The following is a 25,067-nucleotide window of genomic DNA, read 5'->3' on the forward strand; positions in this document are numbered from 1 at the left end:
GTTTTCGACCTGTTTCACTTATTTAGCAGCATTGTAAGAGTGATTAACAATCGAGGACCATTTTCGTGAAACTCGCTTCATGCATTTTTTTAAAAAAATATTTTTTTAAAAAAATATTTTTTTCCCTTCAAAATTCACCTCTTGCACATACAGCCATCTTCTAAAAACTCATTTTATGCTACTTAGTTTGCCAAAGATGTTAGAGGTACTGCCGGGTTTTCTCACAATTTGTTTAATGTTTGATAGCTGTCAGAACAAGTACTTTTCTGACAGTGTTGTGGCACTCGTGGAATAATTGTTTCACTTGGCAGTAAAGATAGGGCATATTATTGTGTCTGTCTACTTAGCTGACTGTCGGCACAGTTGCTGATGGGAGCTCTCATTAGCCACCATGCCTACTTGCTATTTAGTTTGCACGGGCAGTACTAAATTGTGTTTGTTGTCAATAGCGTAGCGCTCGTAACACGGCCAAGGGATTCTATACCTACTGGCTCACATCAACGATTTGGCTTGGACAATGGATTCAAAGGAAACGGACATGGACTATGGAACAGGAATTTGCGAGATATAAACAAGAAACACTGCTTCACATTTGGGACATGGAATGTTTGTAGTCTTAATAAACCAGCTGCAGCAGCGACTTTGATATCTAAACTAAAAACATACAAGACAGATATTGTAGCTCTACAGGAAGTTAGGTGGCTTGGAGAAGGGACACACACGCAGGATAACTGTGTCATTTTTTATGGGGGAGATGAAAAACATCATGAATCTCGTACTGGTTTTGCTGTTAAGAACAGGATTGTTAATCTGGTTAAGCAACTCCACTCCATTAACAAAAGAATTTCTTACATAACAATCAAACACCAGTTGTACGATATAACATTCGTAATGCACCGACTGAAGATTCAACTGAGGATAGAAAGATGAGTACTATGATGAATTAGAGAGAGTAGTCGAAAGTATTCCAACAAGAAATAAGAGAATTATCTTAGGAAACTTTAATGGAAAAATAGGTAAAGAGGATATGTTCATCCCCACAACAGGAAAACATAGCAAGCACTCGACCACAAACGAAAATGGATCAAAAATGATCAACTTTGCACTGTCAGAGAATATGAGAATTTGCTCGACGATGTTCCCTCACAAAGGTATACGCAAAGGTATATGGTGCTCTCCAGATGGCAAAACAGTAAATCAGATTGACCGTGGTATGACAGATCAATGTTTCACTTCATTTGTAAGAGGTGTCAGAAGGTATAGAAGGAGCTGAAATTGGCTCAGATCATTTCCTAGTGGCACGAAAGATGAAAATCAAAATGATTTGGAATTACCAACCAAAAGCCACATCAAAACCTAATTTAGGCATTGAACAACTGAAGGAACTGTCTGTTAAAGAAGACTATGTGATTGAAATAAATAACGATTTACAGCATTTCAAGAAGCTGAGGAGGAAAATAGTGTCGAGAAGGCTTGGGAAAGAAAAAGGCTGTAGTAACAGATGCAGCAGAAAAAACACCAGGCAAGAAAAAGAAAACAAAGAAACAGAAATGGTTCAACAAAAAGTTTCAGAGAGCAGTGGAAAGGAGGAAAGACGCCAGGATGCTATGGCAGCGTAATGAGGAGAGTGAGAACAGGAGGGAGACGTTCAATGCGCTTAGAAGAGAAACAGCATAAGTTCTGCGAACAGAGAAAAGGAAGTATCTAACTGGAGTCCTAGAATCTATAGAAGTGGAAAGCAGGAATGGAAACCCAAAGAAGTTGTTTTAGAATACAAAGAAAAGTGACAGAGGTTATTCATAAAAGATAAAAATCAAAATATGCTAAGGCAGCTGGAAGATATCCTAGAAAGATGTAAAGAGTATTTCTCAGAAATGTTAAACTGCACTGATCCGCACGTAACCTTCAATTACGCAATGTCTGAGAGTGGCAGCATTAATAATGACGAATGTAGAATCACAGAACAGGAAATGATCCACTCCATTCAAAAGCTCAAAAACAACAAGGCAGCAGGTGAGGACCAGATATCAGCATAGATGTTAAAAAGAGGGCGGAAGCAAACTACACAAAGAAATTTATAACATTATCACAATGATCTGGAGAACTGAAACACTGCCTGAAGATTGGAAAACTGCAATAATTTGTCCCATACACAATAAAGGAAACAGAACGAAATGTGGAAATTACAGAGGAATCAGTTTGCTTAACATAACATACAAAATCCTGTCAATGACCATTCTGGAAAAACTTAAACCTTATGCACAAAACATTATTCAATATTACCAGGCTGGATTTAGAACAAACCACTCCACAACTAATAATTTGTTTACTATAAGACAGATCTTTGAGAAATACCGGGAATTTAACAAAAACATCCACTGTCTCTTCATTGACTTCCAGCGAGCCTATGACAGCATCCACAGAAGTAGCCTCTACAACACCTTACGAGAATTTAATATACCCAGTAAAATCATTAGGATGATACAACTGTGCACGGATGGCTCCCAGGCCGCAGTGAAGTTCAGAGGATCCGTATCCTCCACCTTTCCAATTAAAACAGGCTTACAACAGGGAGACACTCTTTCATGTGTCCTTTTCAACCTTGCATTAGAGAAAATGGTATGGGAGAGTAATTTACATCTATACAATGGTCTCCGATTCACACACAGTGAAGTAAAACTCCTGTCTTAAGCAGATGATATAGTGTTGCTGAGTGAAACTGAAGAAAAACTGAAAGACATGTACAGATCTCTCAGGCACAGTGCCAGCAAAATTGGGCTTTTGATTAACCTAGAGAAAACAGAATATATGGAAATAGATCGAGTCATAAACCCAAATATAAATGAAAGAATAGCCTCAGAGTCAAGAAGTCTGTACTCACAAATCAACCCACTCAAAAGTAAAGCTTTGTCAATCACCACAAAGATGAAGATATATAACACTATTATCTGCCCCATAGTACTGTACAGTTCAGAAAGCTGGATGCTTACAAAGAATGAAAAAGAAAAACTGAATGTTTTTGAAAGAAAAGTAATGAGAAAAATCTGGGGACCTGTGTTGGAGAATGGTGTATGGAGAATTCGAAAGAACAATGAAATTTATCAGTTAATGAAGCAACCCACTAGCATCCAGAAATTAAAAAGTAGGAGACTGCAATGGGTTGCACATGTGGCCAGAATGGAAAACAACAGAATCACCAAGAAAGCATTTTAAGGAACTCTCCAGGCAACAAGACCATTGGGCCGACCTTGTACAAGGTGGAAAGATGACGTAGAGGACTTCGCAGTATTAGGAATTTCCGCAGGGTGGAGAGAGGCTGCGAGAGATAGAAGCGGTGGAAGCAAATCGCTGATGCAGCGCGTGGCCTACAGGGCCTGTGATTACCGAGGAGAGGGAGAGAGGGAGAGGAGAGAGAGAGAGAGAGAGAGAGAGAGAGAGAGAGAGAGAGAGAGAGAGAGAATAGCTGTTGTGCTGTTATAGAAGTTGGTCACCAGTTACAGTCATTTTGTAGAAATTAAGTGTAGAAGACTAGACACATGTTAATAGTGAATGTGGAAGGTGATGGTGAATATAATATTCCTGTGAGTGAAACACATGGTGGGAATAAAAGAGGAGCATTGAAGCTGTCAAACATCTCCAAAGCAAAATCATCTCGGCATTCAAGGCAAAATGCAGCACCTGATATAGAATGCAGGCATGCTGAAAGGAGTGAACAAAGCAACCATGGATGGAAAGACTGTCAAGCAAGCAAATTCTCTTATGCTAAAATATTTCAATGATCTATTACATTCTTCAGGAGTTAAGAACAAATAAGATGCATTCCTTCTGCCATAAATGGATATCTCAGAAATAGCTTGATAAGTTGTAGAGTCCACTGACACTAAGGTTTCTAAATCACTGTCTATCAAGTATAACATAAAACTTTGAGATGGATCCTAAGTACCAGTTTTTGCTGCAAAATTAAAAAAAATAACAGGTGTATCTCAGGGTTGCTGGCTTGGATTGTTTGGCACTATCAAGAACATGGGACTGCTCTATATGTATGAAGCAGTGGCTCAAGAACAACTCAAGCTGACATAGTTACGGCCTCACAAGTGAAATAGCACATTTTGAGGTAGTGTCAGTTCCACAAGAAAGTGTATGGCATAATTTTAAATGTAACATCCGCAGCAAAATCTGTGGTAGTGGTTTCGAATCCGTGATCAATGTGCTTTTGCACAGTGTATAGACACACAGTGTGAGAGTTGAATGTTTTGTTTCATCGGTTGCAGTTTAAAATGAGTACAAAATATCTGAAGTGTCACGAGGCAGTGGTCCTTGTAAATCATCCAAAGGGACCAAAGCTTTCATATGGAACTACTGCTAAAAATCTTAGAACTCAAAGGCATTTGTTGTGAAGTGGGTTAAATGATATTTACAGATTGGAAACCCAGATCATTTACCGGAGGGCTAAGGTGCAATGTCATAATCAATAATGGTGGTGACTGTATTGACAATATTTATAATAGGGTCTTTTATTTCACACAGATAGCAGCATATACTTTTTTGTGTAACTGACTGTGTATGTGTAATGTGTGTCATTATGGCAGAAGGAAACTGAGTAGGTCATATATGCCCTCACATTAAATGTAAAATAATGTGGGAAAATTTTTGCAAAGAACAAAGACAAGCATCCATTAAAAGCTGTTCTGTGTCAAAATTTGAGACAGTGTTTTGTAAGAATTTTAATCTTGGCTTTAGTAACCCTCACAATGACTCACGTTCAACATGCAAGGAGCTTGAACTGAAAATAACATCGCAGGAATCAAACAATGGCAAGAAATGAGTAAAACTAGACTCCGCCTGCATAAAGCACGTGAAAAGAAGTTCTATAGCATTATGAACAAATACTTGAAGACACTGTACAAGTCAACATGTAACGAAATCAACCTCTGTGACACCTCTCTGTTCAAGAAGCCTTTTATGCAAGACAGATTTGCTTCTATAAACTGGCTGTGGTGACACATGAACCAAAACAAAGTATTGATAATATTTTTCAATATACTTGATGTGAAACAAGCTTGAAACAGAAACTGGAAGAAGTCCAAATGGATATTTGGAAGAGAGGACCAGAGGTATTCGTAAGAGAGGATTGAAACTTGAGCTTTCTTGAGACTCATGCATCACAACTCTCTGTATGGTGGGGCGTTTTATGGAATACACTACAGTGTTTTCTAAACTTACCCACTACTTTCCTATTCGTGGAGATAGTTTCATGCCACCGGATCATGTATTTGTTAGAGTTGAGAAGGAATATCTCAAGAAAGATGTAATATCACCTTCTGTATGAATGAATATTCTAACATAGTTGGGAAAGGTGCTGGTGTGGAAAGAAGACTGGTTTTGCTTTTTTAAGTCTGCCTTGCATTTCAAAATGATGTACTTATGAGAAGTAACTTATGGACAAACCAATGGTAAGATTCAATGTACTGTTAAAATGACGTATTTCTATGGATCAGAAGTATGATGTCAGGTTTTGAAGAAGAACATTCTTACGTTCAAAGTAATGAAACGTGCCGCAATTGTTCCAGATAAACCATATGAGTGCAGAAACAAAGAAGGATGCAATGAGGCTCATGTGTTTCCTTATCATAATATTCAGGTATCACTGTTCTAGCTTAAGCATAAAGCGAGTTTTGAAAAAGAAAACTCTTTTTCTACTCCCAGTGGTTGACAAATAGTTAAACATTTCATGTATATACAAAGTATCTTAAAATATATTCAAAACTGTACAAAACATGTTAACCACAAAGAATTTTTATTTCTAAACTTCCTTGTTAATTAAACAAATGTATCTTGTGTAAAATTTTATTTTTAGCATAAAGCGAGTTTTGCAAATGTGGTCCTTAATTAGCCTTAGTGAATATGAGTGATCAAAAATATTACGAATAAATGTAGCATGACAAGCTTTCAAAGACTCTTGAGACAATAATTATCATTTACTGGTTCCAGAATATTACTACAAAACTATCAACATAAAATATTACTAACATGAAAAAATAACTTACAATTTTTGAAAACAGCAATGTAATTAACATAATAGATCTTATGATCAGCATTAGATTCCATTTATTGGATCAGTTCTCTATGATGTGCAATTTCTTATGACATTTGCAGAGACTCTCAGTTCCGTAGCTTCCTATAGTCAAACCAACTTTCTCCTGTAAGATGGTCCCACCTATTTAGATCACCATCAAATTTCCAAAGCTTTTCCAGAAACTTAGTCTACAATATTTATGGGACCAGATGAAAGTTTCCCTTTGACCATCAGGGCTGCATTATCCCACAGTGTTATTTGGTAGATGGTTGGTTGTGATAGTACTGGTTCATATATTCGAGTGTCTTTTTTTCTGTACAGAATACTTTTTCATTTTCAGAAATCAAAGTTTTTGGTACACAAGTAGACATGTTCAATGCTTCCTTGCCAAAATTTGTCTAGGGTATATTTACTGGAACAGTTGGGAAAAGGCAAGACATATTTCATATCCTGATATTTTCCACAATCATATCTGTCATTGTGTTCATCTATACGCAGCCACCCTCCCACTGGCCAGGTTTGCTTTCAGTGGTGCTATGCCTGATCTGATGCAGTTCACTTCAGTCTCACGTTTGCAATACTGGGCATCTCCTGTTGTGATAGTCTTTTGGAGGCTCGGTAAGTTCTCTGCTAGGGAAACTCTTGCAGTCCATAAATTCTGCAACTTTGCACAGTTTATTGAGCAGTGTGGGTTTGATGCAACTGGTTATTAGTTATAACGTTTCATTTAAGTTAAACATATTTACACCACAGTTGGTAAGCACATTCCGTCATAGAGAAGCACAATGGCTGGGCTGCAGTTTTTAGCACCTCTCTCTCGCTACCAATTTGCCATTGCCAGCCATTTTTCTCAGTGTGTTATTTCCTACCATGGCGTTATGATGGGTCTTTCCGCAGTAATAGCTGGACTACACATTTCACTCACTGAAGTCTGTCGTAAAAATACACTGTTTCACTTAGTGCCGCCAAAATTATGTGGCATATTCCCTTGCTAAAAAAGTCTCCATTCTCAAATGTTATTTTCAATATTTACTTTCAGTTTTGACCTGATAGTACACTTATGAAAAACATGCTACATTCTGTTTTCACTTACAAATATTTCACATTATTTCAAAACTGGTGAGGGTCTTTATCATTTGACATCCTATCTTTCATGATCATTTTTAGAACACGAGGAAAGAAGAGGCTAGTATCTTGCTGTGGTTTGGTCTCTGCTGGTTGCTGCCAATAGCAGCTTCTCGGTTGTTATGTGACAGTGATATCACTATTTCCTTAGAAGAGTTACAATGTGTGACGGATGCAGGATCTTGAGTTTAAATAATCTTACACACACTGATCTTTCATATGACTGTTATAACTCATTGGAGATAGTGCAATACTATACGGCAGTCCATTTTCCTGCATAAGTAATGGCTATTTCTGTACTGTAATGTAACACAGAAATATATTTTGCAGAAGGCAGTAGATACACCCTATCAGATGGTGCTCTTCCTTTATTAGTGAAAATTTCAGATGAGCTCTTGTGTTTGATTGTGTCAAAGGCAACTCCCAGTTAAAGTAAGTTACTAGCCCACCACAGCACATTATTTATGTGGAGGGTCAATATTCTTCTCAAAACGTAACACCTTCAGGAATGTTTATATGCTCTCTGTGCTGCAACATTTGAATTCTGTATGCCTTGGAACTGTAAATGCTTGTGCAACATATGCCACACTGTTAATTGCAACACATTCACTTCTCTGCTGACATGACACGTGGATTTTTCTGGGGCCTCTTTTGTAAATCGTACAAATGTTTTCTAACACTTTATTCTCGACAGACCTTTTGCATTTGCATCTTGTCTCCTCAGATTGTTTTCCCCAACTAGCAATGTTGTGACAGTGTGGTGTCACTTTACCAAACATGATCCCAAAATATCTTTGAACAATTATTGAGGAGATTTTTGCATATTCTGCCACATAATATGCCTCTCCTATCGTGGAAGCTACCATTTACAGGAGTTAAGACTTTCAACCTACATGTGTATTTCTGAAATAAAGGCATTACTGTAGTCACAGCAATACTTCCTTTTTGTCCCATACATTTTGAATCATGTGTATTAATCTGCTAAATCTGGGGGAAGAGGCAAAAGCTGCAAGACTGTTGTTGGCAAGGTCCTTAAAATACTTCCAAGTATGCCAACTGGTCACAAACAACTACTGACCTGCTCATTTTCCTCTGTAACAAATAGGTGATAACTTTTAGCTGATGTTTATCCAACCTTCAAATAACTAGTGTAGAGTAATGTAATTGTGGGAATAAATTTGTTTAGGTAACGTATTTAAGTGATTAACATAGCAAGATTGCAGCTTAATGTAAATGCAAGATAAGCCATTGCAAATGTGGAATGCTGGTACATTAAAATCCAGTGTAACTGTCACAATATTGAATGCAAGCAATGAAATGTGCATGCATTTTAATGTACAGATACTGGATGTCATTCTTTGGGAAGGAGTTCCATGCTGTTGCACTTGCTCAGTCAACACAGGGACGGTTAATGCCATTTGTGGATGACACTGGAGTTGTCTGATGATGATCCATACGTGATTGACTGGAGACAGATCTGGTGAACGAGCAGGCCAAGGCAATATGTTGACATCGTCGAGCATATTAGGCTACAATAAAAGTATGTGGCTGACTTATCTTGCACCAAACACCCCTTCGAATGCTGTTCATGAATGACACACAACAGGTCAAATCTACATCTGCAGCTTCATGGATACTCTGCAAATCACACCCAAGCATCTGGCAGAAGGTTCACTGAGCCACCTTCACAACAACACACTATTATTCCACTCTCGTACAGTGTGTGAGGAAAACAAACACCTGTATCCTCTTGTGCGAGTTATCATTTCCCTTATTTTATTATGATGACTGTTTCTTCCTATGTAGGTCAGCGTCAACAAAATATTTTCGGATTCAGAGGAGTAAGGTGGCAATTGAAATATTGTGAAAACACCTTGCCGCAACGAGAACTGCCTTTCTTTTAATGATGTCCACTCCAAATCCTATATCATGTCCGCAAAACTCTCTCCCCTATTTCTTGATAATACGAAACTTACCCCTATTTCTTGATAATACAAAACTTACCGCCCTTCTTCAAACTTTCTCAATGTACTCCATTAACCATACATGGTAAGGATCCCACACTGCGCACCAGTACTCCAAAAGAGGATGGACGAGCATACTGTAGGCAGTCTCTTTTGTAGATCAGTTGTATCTTCTAACTGTTCTGCCAATAAAACAGAAGTCTTTGGTTCGCCTTCCCCACAACATTTTTTGTGTGATTTTTCCAACTGAAGTTGTCCATAATTGTAATTTCTAGGTACTCAGTTGGATTTACAGCCGTTAGATTTGATTTATTTATCTTGTAACCGAAGTTTAACACATTCCTATTAGCGCTCATGGATGACCTCACACTTTTCATTATTTAGGGTCAATTGCCTATTTTTGCACCAAACATACAACTTTTCTAAATCATTTTGCAATTTTTTTAATCTTCTGATGACTTTACTAGATAGTAAACAACAGTGTCACCTTCAAACAACCTAAGACTACTGCTCAGATTGTCTCATAAATCGTTTATATAGATGAGGAACAGCAGAAGGCCTACAACACTATAATGGGGAACACAGGAAACAACTGTTGTTTTACTCAATGACTTTCCATCAATTATTAGAACTGTGACCTCTCTGACAGGAAATCACAGATCCAGTCGAATACCTCAGACGATATTCTATAAGCATGCAGTTGATCACAAGCCGATGGAGAGGTAGTGTCAAAAGCCTTCTGGAAATCTATAAATACAGACACAAATTGAAAGCCCTTTTTGATAGCACTCAACACTTCGTGTGAATAAAAAGTTAGTTGTGTTTACAAGAATTATGATTACTAACCAGCCTGACATATGCAGTCAGGATGCGTGGGATAACTACGAGTGTACTCCTGCTGTCATACAACATCGCTCCCCAGATCTTAACTCCAGGTGTAGGCCCAATGTGTGTAGCACACATACAGATTGGTTGCATGCACTCAACTGGACTCTTCGTAACCAACACATGGCCACCACTGGCACAAGGCAGAACCAGCTTTCATCAGAAAATAACACAGACCTCCACCCTACCCTCCAATTACCTCTCACTTGACACCACTAAAATCACAAATGGCGGTGTTTGGGATCAGTGGAATGCAAGCTACAGGCGTCTGGTTCGGAGCTGTCCCTGAAGTAGCAAAAGTGAAACAGTTTGCAGTGTTACTGTGGTGCCAACTGCTGCTGAAAATGCTGCTGCAGATGCAGTATGATGTGCCAGAACCATATGACGAACATAATGTCTTCTCTCTAGGTAGTGCCATCTGGCCATCTAGAGCCTGGTCTTCTTGCAACCATACATTCTCACGAGCAACACTGACAGCAATCATTTACAATGAGAACATTCCTGCCACATCTTTCTGCAATATTGCAGAAAGAACATCCAGCTTCTCGTAGCCCTATTACATGATGATGTTCAAACTTAGTAAGATGCTGATAACGGCCTCTTTTGTCACCTTAAAGGCATTCTTGACTAACATCAACTTACCACATCCAATAACAAAGCTAACTGAAGTTCACAATCATTCCAGCATGTATTTAAAGTTTTCTATCCTCATAATGACACAACTAGAACCACTCTTCAGCAACTGGGGTGAAATCTGATGTAGAGACATGCTATCAACTTTATTTTTCTTGGTGTTGCAATTTTTTTCTTACTGTGTACTTGTTTTATTAATAGGGAGAACACCACTGGGCAAAGAACAGTAAGAAAATAGTTCTGTCACACCAAAGGGACTCAGATGTAGTCACTAACCACATGCATACACTGCAATATAATTCCTATGAAGATAAAACAGCAAAACATTTAAACTGAATTTAACTCTATGCAAAGTGAAAGTTAAGTTGGCTGGGTGTCAGATAAATTATCAAAATATTTTATTTTCAACACCATGATTAAAAATCATTTAATGGGACAATCTACAAGTTGACTGAAAAAAAGTGTGTATTATCTTCAGCAGAACCATGTCTAATAAAACACAAACTGCTCAAATAAGAGTTTCAAACGAGTTCTAACTTTTTATGAAACTTGAAGCAAATCTTGGTAGTGTTATACTGACCTTAACTACCCTGCTGCATTCTCTCCACTGTGAACTACATGTCAACTTCTGTTGGATAGTCTCTGCACAGTTGTAATAACAACCTAACTGAATTTTTGTTTCCACAAATATATTTTTTGTTGACTCTATATCCTCGTGTTTTGTTTTCTTTTTCCTATCTACCACCACATACAAAATTTACACTTTATTTTAAACATTCAGCTCCTATTTCATAAACTGTCTATTATATAATTTTTAAAAAAATTATGCTGTATTGTCACTTAAAATATTTTTGTTAACAGAGCTACACAGCTTTAAATATCTAAAAGTATGGGTTCACAAAACCGACAAAACTGGTTGTAATATATATTCCTTTATCAACACCCAGTTTCAATCAAGTGACAGTCTTCAAGTTATTAATATCATTGCATAAGGTGAAAGGAAGGTTCCTTGAAGTTAAGTAAATTTTCATTATCAGTTGCAGCACCTGTCAGTTGCACATGTGGCAACTAGTTAAGTAGATAATAATCAATGTCAAACAATGTTCCTTTAACCTAATGTAATGATATTAGTAACTCTATGGTCATCAATTGACCAAAAGTGGGCATCAATAAATAAATAAACATAATGGCAGAATTTGGTGGTTTCATGATGCTCTTCTTCAAAAATATTATCATTCATTCATTCTCTACTTCTGGTGTATGAAGAAAATTATTGTTTCCTTTGATACTCACTGTGGCGACATTGTAAAATCAATATGCAGTTGATTATGCAAAATTTCCATAGTAGTTTTAAGGGCTAAATGGCACCAGAAATGCTAATTAGCTTGACTTTCATTAAAGAGACTGGGATGAAACATTTTGCAAAAGTAAGAGTGGTGTGAACAGTCGAAGAGAAAAATAAGGGAGGGAACTTGGAAATAAATATTTACATTTCACACATATCAATAGTCACGTTCAGTGACTTTTGGCACCCAAAAATTGTCCTCCCCCCCCCCCCCTCCCCCCCCTTCTGGCCTCTACCCAAACAGCTTACGAAAATCTTTTATCCAAGCAATGTAAAATTTAAGGACTAAAAGATCTTACACTTGCTCCTGACACTCCACTTCTTCAGATTAAACAGTGTAGCTCAGGCATAAAATCAGAAAGGTAAAGGAAAGAACTGAGCAAACAGGCAGAGCCTTTAACTGTGAGTATGAAGACTGAAAGCACTACGTTTGTGTTTTTAATAGAAGACTAGCACGGATCACAGGCACTTGTTGTAGTTATTTTATCTCATTCCTACAGACACACATAGTTATCAATTTCCCACTATTCAATAAGATGTCTAACAGGTCATAAGAAATAAATCAAGCACACAGCTGACATGAGCTTCTTGTCTTTTTAACGTGTATTATTACAATGAAATTTCCTGCAGCAAAATTAAAAATTATATTGAAGATATGGTGATTGATGTTATGTGAAGCACAAAGCTGTACTGACGTTTCACAGCGTCATAAGATATTCAAGATACAAGAAAAAGTAAAATGTTTGGAATCCGGTTTAATACTAATGATTTCTGTAATTTTAGACAAATGAGCAATCTTAAAAGGACAGTTGTAAATGCACTTTCTTTAACTGTAATAAAAACTCAAGTTTTAAAGAAGTTCTTACAAAAATTTGTGTTAACTTACTTTATTATAAATTAAACAAATGAAACAAAATTTGTGAGAAGTAAAATACCAGATCTAAAACCAAGTAAAAAGCAGACACTATTTGTTTGTGTGTGAACATGTATACAACAAAACAAATTTAAATTCAAGTAAAGTGCACTTCCACACAGTCAATAAAATGTACAGAAATAAATTTTTACTAATATAAGACAAAAATCATAAACAAAAAATAACTAGTATACAAGGTGAGCTGCAGATTGCTTACTGTTTCATGATATTACTACAGAAGAAGAAATTTTTGTATGAAAAAAAGGTTATCAGTCAGAGTACACATAACTCTGTGACCCCAGTATCAGCCTGCTTGCCACATGAAGATTATTAACTCAATTTCCCAATATCATCCACTCTGTTTTGCAGGAATAATATACATTTGATGGGAAAACATTATCTACCTTTCTGTTTTGTGTGGGTGTGTGTTGGAGAGGGGGAAGGAGGGAGGGGGGCAGGTGGCATGTTCTTTCAAAGTCTTATAATCTCTCTCTCTTAAAAAAATAAAAAATTAAAAAAAAATTAAATGAGCAAAAATGCAATTCTACAATGTCTCAGGTCTGGCTCAAAATTAATGTGATTTATAGTCCATGTGACAATGAGGAAACTGCTATACACTTCCCTGCCAGCCATAAGTAATAAATTTAGTACTGTGAAACAATTTCCTCCCCACAGAACAGACGTGTTAGGAAGGATAATCACATTTGTCGCCACACGCAATTTTCACATGTCACTGTCACTGAAGAACGATAACAATCATGAGTCTGCTGTCCCATCTTGCCTTTCTCTTCATCCCATTTCAAATGCTGCATATTTCATATTTTAAAAACTCAACAAAATTGGGGGCAGATCAGATAATACCATATGAATACTGCACTTTAAGAAATTTTAATTGATCCCGTATGTTACAATTTGCATGATTTTACTTTTATGGTATTCTGTGAGGTGATGAAATGGTCGAATCACCAAGAATCAAATTACAAGCCCAGAGGTCACTGTGGAATGTGGAACATGAGGGAAGCAGTGTGGTGTAGTGTAGTTAGTGGAGAGTAATTCTTGAAGTGCAAATTATTATTATTATTATTATTATTATTATTATTATTATTTTGAGACTTGATGGTACAGATAGATGTAAACAGTTAAAATTACCTATCATTTTGCAATTACATCAATTTCTAGGATAAATACTTTCAAATTAAACACATCACAATATATTTTTATGAACAGTGCAAGATGATTTCAACAAAAGAAACATAACAAAACCACATCAACTAAAAAAGAAAAGGAGCACGAAGAGTAAAGTCTCAAGGAATCACTGCACATTTTTTACAAACAATGAGCCTTGAGAATCACAAAATAGGGACAGTACTTAAGTGTAGAAGCGCCCCCCCTCCCCCGCCCCCCATACACTAAAAAAGGAGGGAACTTTGTATATTTGCTAACTAACAAATCAATTATACATACATGCATCTCAGTTCAAAGGATGCTGCATGTGAAGACAGAAGCACTACTAAGTAGAATTAAATAACATTTCTGACTAAAACAGACTGACATCAAAATAATTAAATGTATCAATTATGTCATGTCTAGCACTTGACCACAAAACCTGTAAAACAGATTTAAACACTGATAGCTATAGCACTGAAGAAGTGAAGTAGCAGGAATATATCTGTGTTCCGAACAGACTCATAACAAAAGTCGTACGATGTTGAATTTTCACATATCTTAAGTTGAAAAAGTTCAGAATTATTGTCCTCAACATTGATTAGTGTTGTGTGCAATGTGACGAACCTGTATCTGATTAGGAGAGATGAGTTCTTTATAACTGTGGTACACGTGTGATAGTTCATCGGGGTACTGAGTACAGAGCTAGTACTGGATACAAGCACCAAGCAAGACACTCAAGATATGCAAGAAGAAAGGTCACTATTGCCAATTAAATCAACAGAGACTCCACGATACAAATGAAGCAGAAAAATCTAATAGAACTACAAAGTTCCGATAAGAGAAAACACATTAAGATTAAAATCTTCAATTCAACACAATGTACATTAGTTGAGCTAATAATGCTATTATGAACTAATGAAAAAGATAAATACAGTTATACTATTGTTTCTTAATCTCTTTTTTCTCCTTATTCAGTAATTCACATAACAGCATTTACAGCCCATTCATCCAAGCAATCATAATTCTTTTAACAAAGCCTGTTCCTATTGATGGAAAGGCATTCATAACCATTAAGTACAATTAGAATTTGCACAATTTACTTTTTTCTGTAATGGAAACAGATACTGTTTAATGAATGCTCATAGCACATTGGGATAGTGATTCAAACCAGCATCACTACTTAATTGTAAAAGTATCTCACACCATAAAATTTTATGAAACTGAGAAGGATACTGAGAAAGAAAAAATGAAGGAAATAAAACAGACATTTTTTTCTCCCTGGCGGATTTGTTAATAATTTTGTACTTTCTCCAGTGAACTGGACAAAATAACAAACTTTTGTCAATGCAACGAAAGATTTTTTCATATCCACTGCAGTCAAATGTCTTTGATGTTCAGAATATGTAACAGGAAATTGACAGAAAGAAAGTGAAACCTTGTTCCATGGGAATAACAATTTCAATAGTTAGGTAGATGTAGAAATAATATAAAAGACAGCCATACCTAAATGTAAGAGAATAGAAATATGGATAATATACTCTTTATCCAAGAAATATACGTCACATGAAAGTGTGAACAGTTACTTGCTGCATAATAAATGGAACTGATTCATGGACAATACTAGTTTCCTACAGCATCACAACTTGAAAATGTTTATGAGCAGAATGTAAGATTTTATTACATTCATAAAACAAAGTACAGAAAACCACAATGAAATTGGAGAATGAAATACATCATCAGTGCAGGAGCAGGAGGGGTGAGGGACATAGGGAGGATAACTTGCTGATCAACTATGGTATTGGTCAGTAATCACATCCTGCTCAACAATTCCAAAATTACATAATTAAATAATATTTCTAAACAAAGATGTATGATTAACTATCCACTCTCAATTTCACACTCTTTTTTTTTTTTTACACTCCTGGATTCTCCTTCTCCCATTTTGTTCATACATTTGTTCTGAATTTAGATACCAAATTGATCAACTGCACAACTTTCTTATTATCTAATTATTCCGAAACCCACTTACAGATGTACTAACATGAACGCAAATTATTTCCAAAATTATTGCTTTCTGTCACACACACACACACACACACACACACACACACACACACACACACACAGACACACACACAAATTACAGATGTCACACACACACACACAATCTTGTGGACTAAAAATAACACTGTCTAGTGAACACTTTGTAAAATAAAATAGAAAAGGACTGTAGCCAAAATTATAGAATGTAAGGGAACTGGTTATAGGTTTCAATCTGCCAAAAAACTCTGTTATTACAGATGCTGTTATAAATAGTAAGAGTCCTCAATGGAAAGGTTACGTTAAAATATGACATAACCTACACTAATTCATACATTTATTTCCACAGTTTCATATTGACAATGACAAAAATACAAATATTATAACTTTACAGCAATCAATAAAACACTACAAAAATATTGTTTAAGGAGAAAAAAAGAATGTATGGTATACAGAGCATTATCACATCCAAAATTCACAAATATGCTATAGGCCAAATGCCTACTAACTGTTTCTCAAATACCAACTAAAAGCTTTAATACATTGTAAGCAGGTCATATTCCAAAAGTTTAACAGAATATCTCACTGATACATTCAATCTAGTTTGTAGCTGACAACACATATCCTGTTCAAGAGACATTCATTAATGACTAGAATGAAATTACAACAGTAATAAACGTCACACAACATTTCTCAATACGATCTACAAATCTGTGTTTGCTTCAGCATACAAGTACATATTAGTATTCAAAAGACTGTCATCATTCCTCAATCACTTTCAAACACTCATAAATAAGGGCTTTAAATATTTAATCTTCACATCAAACAATTCTTCTCAGTTTAAACACGTCAGAGACAACAACGGACACAAATTTGAGTCAGAAACAAGCATTTGTTCATCTTCCGAATTCATCATATCCACAAAGTTCCTGTCCGAATACATTCATTTGAATTGAAATAAATTCTGACAACAAGTCATTATCTGGGATTTTTTAAAAAGTTCTCTCTTCATTTGTGACTTTCACTTTGAAGGTGTATAAGCATCTTCTATCACACTTTACATATCTATACAAATAACTTTCAGTCAACATTGTATTACTAGGCAAAGACATCAAGTACATAAACAAAAACATTTACAAATATCACAGACTCAAAGTAAGTCAACAGGGGATGAGCACACTCTTTAAATAGGCAAACAATGTACAATATTTTACATCTTTACAAGGTTAGTTAGAGAGTGTGTTCAGCACAGGTACATGTAACCATTAACCAACACAACAGCTCAGAATTTACCTACAGACTTTTAATTTTTATAAGGTTTTCACTTACACGAAAAATATGACTTTTTATTATTATTATTATTATATTATTATTATTATTATTATTAACTATCTGGAAGAGAACGGGCAATACTAATGCTGAGCTGCAGTTGCTGAGTAGATCAACAGTAATTTTACATTATCATTCTTTGTAAGCAAACAAATATTCTCTCCTATTACAAAAACTGTCATTGTGGTACTTTATTTAGTATATGCCATGGTACTGTCGCAAACTAAGACTTCAGCATTTTAGATGTGGCACAAAGAGGAGAGTTTTGTAGACTGGTTTGGCACTGTTTCACTGCAAACAATTTGAACAGTTTCTTATAAAAGCTGCCACTGACACACACACACACACACACACACACACACACACACACACACACAATGTCCGCACAAGTTGCCATCAAAAAGTTTAAATCCTTTTATCTACATGTGAAATTCTTATCAACAAACAAATGTCTATACAAAACAATTGCAGTTATATGCTAGGATTCATAGAAACAGAATCTGTTTACAAAACTTTGCCACCTTGGAGACACATTCTGAATGCCAAGCATCAATTTCTATGATAGTTATTATTCAGAAAGTGAGTTGAAACAATGAGCTGGATTATCAATAAATATCGGCCAGTAATTTATTAAATGACTGATGTAGACCAGTGATCTATTAATTATACATTACAATTGTGATTAAGTAGGTTTTTCAGGATAGCTTTTCAAGAATTGGTTGTCAGAAAAGTTACTGGTAATATATAATTCGTGCCTTAGCAAGTCAATCACATTTATGTGAGCAAGAATCCTGTTTAACAAACATTTGTAAGTTGAATAATGTTACTAATTCTCCGGTTTGCAACAGTCAATTACACATTCAGATGAACATCAGAAAGAAGTAGCTGGATTCCAGTGTCCCTACTGATGACAATTACTCACAAACATAAACTTGTTCAGCACTTCACTCACAAGACATGACGACATGAGTGGCATCAACTCTGTGGCTCGGAAGCTGATCCTGCAGTCAAATTAGCACAAAATTCGCATACAGTGCAATCTGAGCTCACCCATTTCTGTGTATATGTGTAGATGTGTGCAACTTACGGCATCACTCACCACCTCCTGCAAGGGACGAGGATCGTCTCGTCGTGCTAGGTGTGAACTCTGCAGTCGCCGCAGTAGCGGTACACCATTGCGGTACTGCCGTTTGAGCGTCCAATAAGCTATTAGACGCTGTATCAACTGGTTCTTTTTTGGTATGTTGACCAGTGATGCTATCTCTTGTATCCTGCATATATGGTCATGCTGTCATTAACGTCGTCATAAATTTTACAATACTAAAATCTGACTCCACACTTTCAATAAACAAGGCAGCATAATTTTACGATTTCACATTTTAAATTAAGTACAAGCCATTTTCAATATCTGTATCACAGCTTACACTCAGCAAATTTAAATATAACAAGACACAGTAATCAATTCAGAAACTTCAGAATACATAGTAGATTTAGTAGCATCACATCATAGTCAGGTGCAACAAAACTGAGCATTTGTACAGGATGTATACGCGGACAGCGAAAAAAAACTCCCGGTTAAAAAAACACTTTCTCCCGGGTGAAAATACACTTTTACCGTGTTAAGTAACAGTATACTTTTCCTCGGAACTGTAAAACTTATCAATCCTTGTAATGGTTACCGTTTTATACACTGGCATAGTATCTCTCAGCCCATTAGAAAACAAAACAAAAAAGACCATGTACACTGTATATTTTCGTATTACGAAAGTATAAATTTGAATTCCACCAACACCGCATGTTACTTTCCAAAGCATTGAAATTGAGATTGCGATGCACTTTTGTAAGCCAGTCATAGCTCATGTCACATGATCTCACCAGCCAATACAGTAGATATTCAGGCCTTAGGACACACGATGTAGTCAGCCAATAGCATTATCACTGTTAAGTAGCACTTACACACAAATAGGAAAAGTTAATTAATATGGATAGTGTTGCTACAAGAAAAGCAAAGCTTTCACATACAATATTGGTCTCGATGATTAATAAGCTGCAAGAGAAGCTAAACTTTCACGTATAATATTGATCTTTTTTGCGTGTGTTACACTTTAAGATACATCACACAAATGTGGCAGTAAAATTTTTGGTACTGACATAAATGTCTGATCTCCCGGGCTCGAAATATTTTCTGAATGGTCGTCCTCAAACAGTTGATTTTTAAATGAGAGTCAAACACACTGTGATTTAAGAAATTCATCACACATTCTCGCACTTAGTTCATCTTGCATAAAAAGAAATTTACTTTGAAAGTAATGCTTTTCAATCAATCATTCGCAATATTTTCCCACGACCTGTTAGAAAGAGGTTCATTTCAGCAGTTGCCAGAGAGCGCCAGATAACAGGCCTTACCGCGCTTGTGCAGCTACGATGACGCAGGAATCCCATATGTGCGTACGTGTTAAACATTAAAAGATCTTGCATTATGTCATAAAAGAAACAAGACATCAGAGGAATTTCATGAACCATACAAAAATGCATAATTCGGCTTAAAGTGCACATTCTTATATCCAGATTCGATTGTAAACTTTCTTGGCGTACCAGTACTGTATTACCTCGTTTTTGGTTCTTTATTGTAGCACAATGCTATACGTGCTAGAAGATAAAAACATGCTCTTTTGAAATGCAGTGAACAGTTGAAGCCAGCCAATAGTGTGGAATTAAGCACTTTATTTCAAATAAATTGACTGCCTCAGTGGAAAAGATTAAAAAAGCCATATTTCTTTAGCAAACTGACAAAAATATCTTCATTGTTCCGCAAGGCGATTAATGCTAGACTGAAATTGCACACCCGGGGCAGATACCCCGGTTTGCTCCCAGTGAATATGGCAACTTGCACGCACCAGTAAAATTTTTCCGGGTGACATCTTGCTACTTGGGTATACAGCTAACAGCCCCACTTCTGTAGCCAGAAGCAGAAGAAGGTACATGCGTGACTCAACTGTGCATGCGCATGGGCTGACTCACAACTGCTCACACGAAAATAATGTAAACAGTTGTGATTATATGCTCATCGGAGGGAATTTGTTGTTATGAAGCATTGCATAGTCTTCCTAAAGCCTTTGACAGATTTTGCTACTGGCAGACACTTGTTTGAGCACTGTGTTATGGCCCATTTCCTTTGCAACTTAAGTTTTATTTTAGTTTTTTCTCTCGTTCATGTTTTATTGCTGCAGTCCATTGTTAAAGTGTTATTTCTTACCATTCAAAATCACACAAATTTAACTGAAAACTGAAAAAAAAATCCTGGAATTCTAAAAAGTTCCAGGTTATTCCCAATTTTCTCCTGGATGAAAAAATTTCCGGGTTTTTCCTGGATCTCTAAGTTGTCCCGGGTCATATACACCCTGTTGTAGTACTTTAATTAACACATGCATACAAAAACAATACGCAAGCAAAATTAGCACCGCCATGATTCAAGGTATACTGTGAGACATAAAAGCAGTGCTGACAGTTCTTTATACACCATGAGGAGCTTTCTGTGTCTATAATTAGAATTTCTAGACAAATCTGATGGTGTTTGTACAATTGCTTTAGTGAGCTAATTCAAAACACTGGAGAAGGCAAGTGGATACTGCTTCCAGGAAGGTGTTGCACTGTACAGAACTGCAATGGTCAAATGAGCCTTAAGGTATTTTTATGGTTCAAATGACCACCACCACCATCAAGCAGGACTTACGTGAAGTAAACAAAAGTTGGCAGGCATGTTTTTACATCTGAAAGATGATGCCTACACTATTATAGTGCAAATCAGATTTGCTTTAAAAAAGTGCTGGAACAGTCATGAGCGTTAGTTACATTTGAGACTGCATGTGGTGAGTTGACGTTAGTCAAGATGCCTTTAAGGCAACAAAGACGTCATTATCAACACCTCACTAAGTGTGAATGGGGCCTGTAATAAGGCTACAAGAAGTTGGGCATTCCTTTTGCAATATTGCAAATGGACTAGGCAGGAACGTTGCCACTGTAGATGATTGCTGGCAGTGATGTTTACGAGAATGTACGATGTCATTTCGTATGACAGCACTCTCGTGGTCATCCCATGTACCCTGACTGTCAATTTGTATGTCAATGTGGTGATTTGAGCTGTTGTGCTACCATTCATGAAGAGAAGCCCATGGGGTGTTATCCAGCAAGATAATGCTTGCTCACATACCACTGTTGTAATCTCGCATGCTTTCTGCAGTGTCAACATGTTGCCTCGGCCTAGTTGATCGCCAGATATGGCTCCAATTGAGCACATATGGTATATCATCAGATGACAACTACAGTGTCATTCACAAAAAGCATTAGCTCTCTCTGTATTGACCAACCAAGTGCAAGAGGCATGGAACTTCATCCCACAACTGACTTCCAGCATCTGCACAACGCAATGCATGCGCATTTGGTTGCATTCAACATTCTGGTATTTTCAACTGTCATTAATATATCAGCATGGCACATTTGAAATGGCTTATCTTGTACTTAAATTAACCTGTGATTAATCAATATTAAGCACTTAAATATGTTACCTAGACAAATGTATTTCAGCAAATTCATTACTCTAAATTAATCACTTTTTCATGATACAATCTTTTTTCTCATCACTATACTATATTTCTATGTACATGAATATATTACAATCTAGAGCAAGTTATACCTCCTACTCAAACATGTCTCTCTTTCTGCAGTAAGAGCTACCAGGTCATTGCATATGATCTATTGCAATTTGCCACACAACAATGTGCTAACAGGACAATGCAAAAGTGAATCAAATATGGCTAATTCTTTATAAATTTAAATTTAAATGGCCTGCAAATATTTACATCATATAGGATTTGGAGCAGTCAGAATTTAAAATATAAAAATATAAATTTTCAGTGCTTACTCAACAATAAGAATCATGTAAATGCTACTTGGGTGTGAAACAGGTGGACAAAAACTGAGTGGTTATAACTAAACTGATGTTGTTTCGAGTACTACAGTATGGGCTGTATACATTGTGGGACAATGAAACTTTGTAGGTATGTGCTCCCCCCCATGAACCATGAACCTTGCCATTGGAGGGGAGGCCTGCATGCCTCAGTGATACAGATGGCCATACCGTAAGTGCAACCACAACGGAGGGGTATCTGTTGAGAGTCCAGACAAACATGTGGTTCCTGAAGAGGGGCAGCAGCCTTTTCAGTAGTTGCACGGGCAACAGTCTGGATGATTGACTGATCTGGCCTTGTAACACTAACCAAAACGGCCTTGCTGTGCTGGTACTGTGAACGGCTGAAAGCAAGGGGAAACTACAGCTGCAATTTTTCCCGAGGGTATGCAGCTTTACTGTATGGTCAAATGATGATGGCGTCGTCTTCGGTAAAATATTCCGGAGGTAAAATAGTGTCTCATTCGGATCTCGTTATCAGGGGAAAGAAAACTGGCGTTCTACGGATTGGAGCGTGGAATGTCAGATCCCTTAATCGGGCAGCATGATAGGGAAAAAAAATTAGTCCCATTTACTGCAACTGTGTGAAAATATGGCAATGTAGGCAGCCAGAAAGTGAAATGTTTAGTTTTTTTTTTATGTAAGTATGATGTTTGTCATTTGGCAACATGTGTTGATTCCTTCTGTGAAGTGAATGTTGGTGTAATAGCTATTGAGAAAGACTGTACACTGCTGGTAAAACTGTTTTGTCAGGACGGCAGCAATATTAGCACTGCACTGAGATATGATGTTGGCAGAAACAACAGCAAAGTCAATAAATGGGCTAAAAATATGATCATTAAACCTGAAGAAACAGTTGAATAAGGTGGGGCAGCAAGTACATGGAGGTGACCCACAACCATGGCACTTGTTGAAGTTGCCATAACTACACTTTATGCTCAAAAGTATCCGGACACCTGGCAGAAAATGATTTACAAGTTCGTGCCGCTCTCCATTGGTAATGCTGCAATTCAATATGGTGTTGGCCTACCCTTAGCCTTGATGTCACCTTCCACTCTCGCAGGTATACGTTCAATCAGGTGCTGGAAAGTTTCTTGGGGAACGGCAACCTATTCTTCGTGGAGTGCTGCACTCAGCAGAGGTATCGATGTCGATTGGTGAGGCCTGGCATGAAGCCGGCATTCCAAAACATCCCAAATGAGTTCTTTAGGGTTCAGGTCAGGACTCTGTGCAGGCCAGTCCATTATGGGGATGTTATCATGTAACCACTCTGCCACAGATTGTGCATTATGAACAGGTGCTCAATTGTGTCAAAAGATGCAATTGCTATGCCCAAATTGCTCTTCAACAGTCAGAAGCAAGAAGGTGCTTAAGACATCAGTGTAGGCCTGTGCTGTGACAGTGCCATGCAAAACAACAAGGGGTGCAAGCCTCCTCCACGAAACACACGACCACACTACAACATAACTGCTGCCGAATTTTACTGTTGGCACCACACACACTGGCAGAGGACGTTTACCCGGCATTCTCCATACTCTCACCCTCCTATCGGATCGCTACGTTATGTACCATGATTTGTCACTCAACAGAACGTTTTTCCACTGTTCAATCCACTGTTCAATGGTCCAATGTTTACACTCCTTCGACTAAACAAGGCGTCGTTTGGTATTTAACGGCTTGATGTGTGGCTAATGAGTAGCTGCTCAACTATGAAATCGAAGTTTTCTCATCTCCTGCTGAACAGTCACAGTACTTGCAGGGGATCCTGATGCAGTTTAGAATTCCTGTGTGATGGTCTGGATAGATGTCTGTCTATTACACATTACGACCCTCTTCAACTGTTGGCGGTCTCTGTCAGTCAACGGATGAGGTCGGTCTGTATGCTTTTGTGCTGTATATGTCCCTTCACATTTCAATTTCACTATCACATGGAAACAGTGGACCTAGGGATGTTTAGGAGTGTGGAAATCTCACGTACATACATATGACACAAGTGATACCCAATCACCTGACCATGTTTGAAGTCCATGAGTTCCGTGGAGTGCCCCATTCTGCTCTCTCACGATGTCTAATGGCAGCACAACACATCTAATATGAAAAACGTATGTTTTGGGGGTGTCGGAATACTTTTGATCACATAGTGTATAGCTCAGCATGTAGCACCTCAGATTCTGGAGCCAGTGCTTGAGTGCTAGAGCTGTCAGATGAATCCCCCCTCCCGGTTAACAGTTCAAAAGATTTTGCAGTGCATTTTACAATGGTATCCCTATAAGATTCAGAACATACACCAAATAAGGCTCCGTGATAAGCCACAACATCGTTAAGTTTGACCTTAATTTTTTGGCATGCATGAAAACGGATGCATGTGGTCTTTGGATAAATGTGGCACATTTTACACTGCATGGTGTCATGAATGCTCAGAACTGTCACATATGGGGTTCTATTCTGCTAAATGTTGTGCAGGAACATCCACTCCTATCAGCTTATGTAACTGCATGTGTGGGTTCACAAGCTCCTTCATTATTGGTCCACTTTTCTTCAAGGAGAAGGTCTTTAAGGTGTATTGTGACATCTCCACATTATAAGGACCTCCTCGTGTAACATGTGATTGCAGTTCTGCCAGT

The 25,067-nt window shown here is 37.3% G+C and overlaps 1 protein-coding gene across 5 annotated transcripts in view; it reads right to left on the reverse strand.

The window, feature by feature from the left end:
* LOC126283944 (peregrin) overlaps nt 1-25,067 on the reverse strand; it is a 242,985-nt gene that overhangs the window by 160,538 nt on the left and 57,380 nt on the right. For 3 of the 5 annotated variants that reach the window (XM_049982348.1, XM_049982346.1, XM_049982351.1), the window contains exon 9: nt 18,565-18,748. In XM_049982348.1, the coding sequence (XP_049838305.1) occupies nt 18,565-18,748 (184 nt within the window). The remainder of the gene's footprint in view (nt 1-18,564; nt 18,749-25,067) is intronic. The other 2 variants (XM_049982350.1, XM_049982347.1) reach the window with 1 other exon arrangement.

The sequence above is a fragment of the Schistocerca gregaria genome, chromosome 8 (assembly GCF_023897955.1).
Source record: "Schistocerca gregaria isolate iqSchGreg1 chromosome 8, iqSchGreg1.2, whole genome shotgun sequence".
Lineage (NCBI taxonomy): Eukaryota > Metazoa > Arthropoda > Insecta > Orthoptera > Acrididae > Schistocerca > Schistocerca gregaria.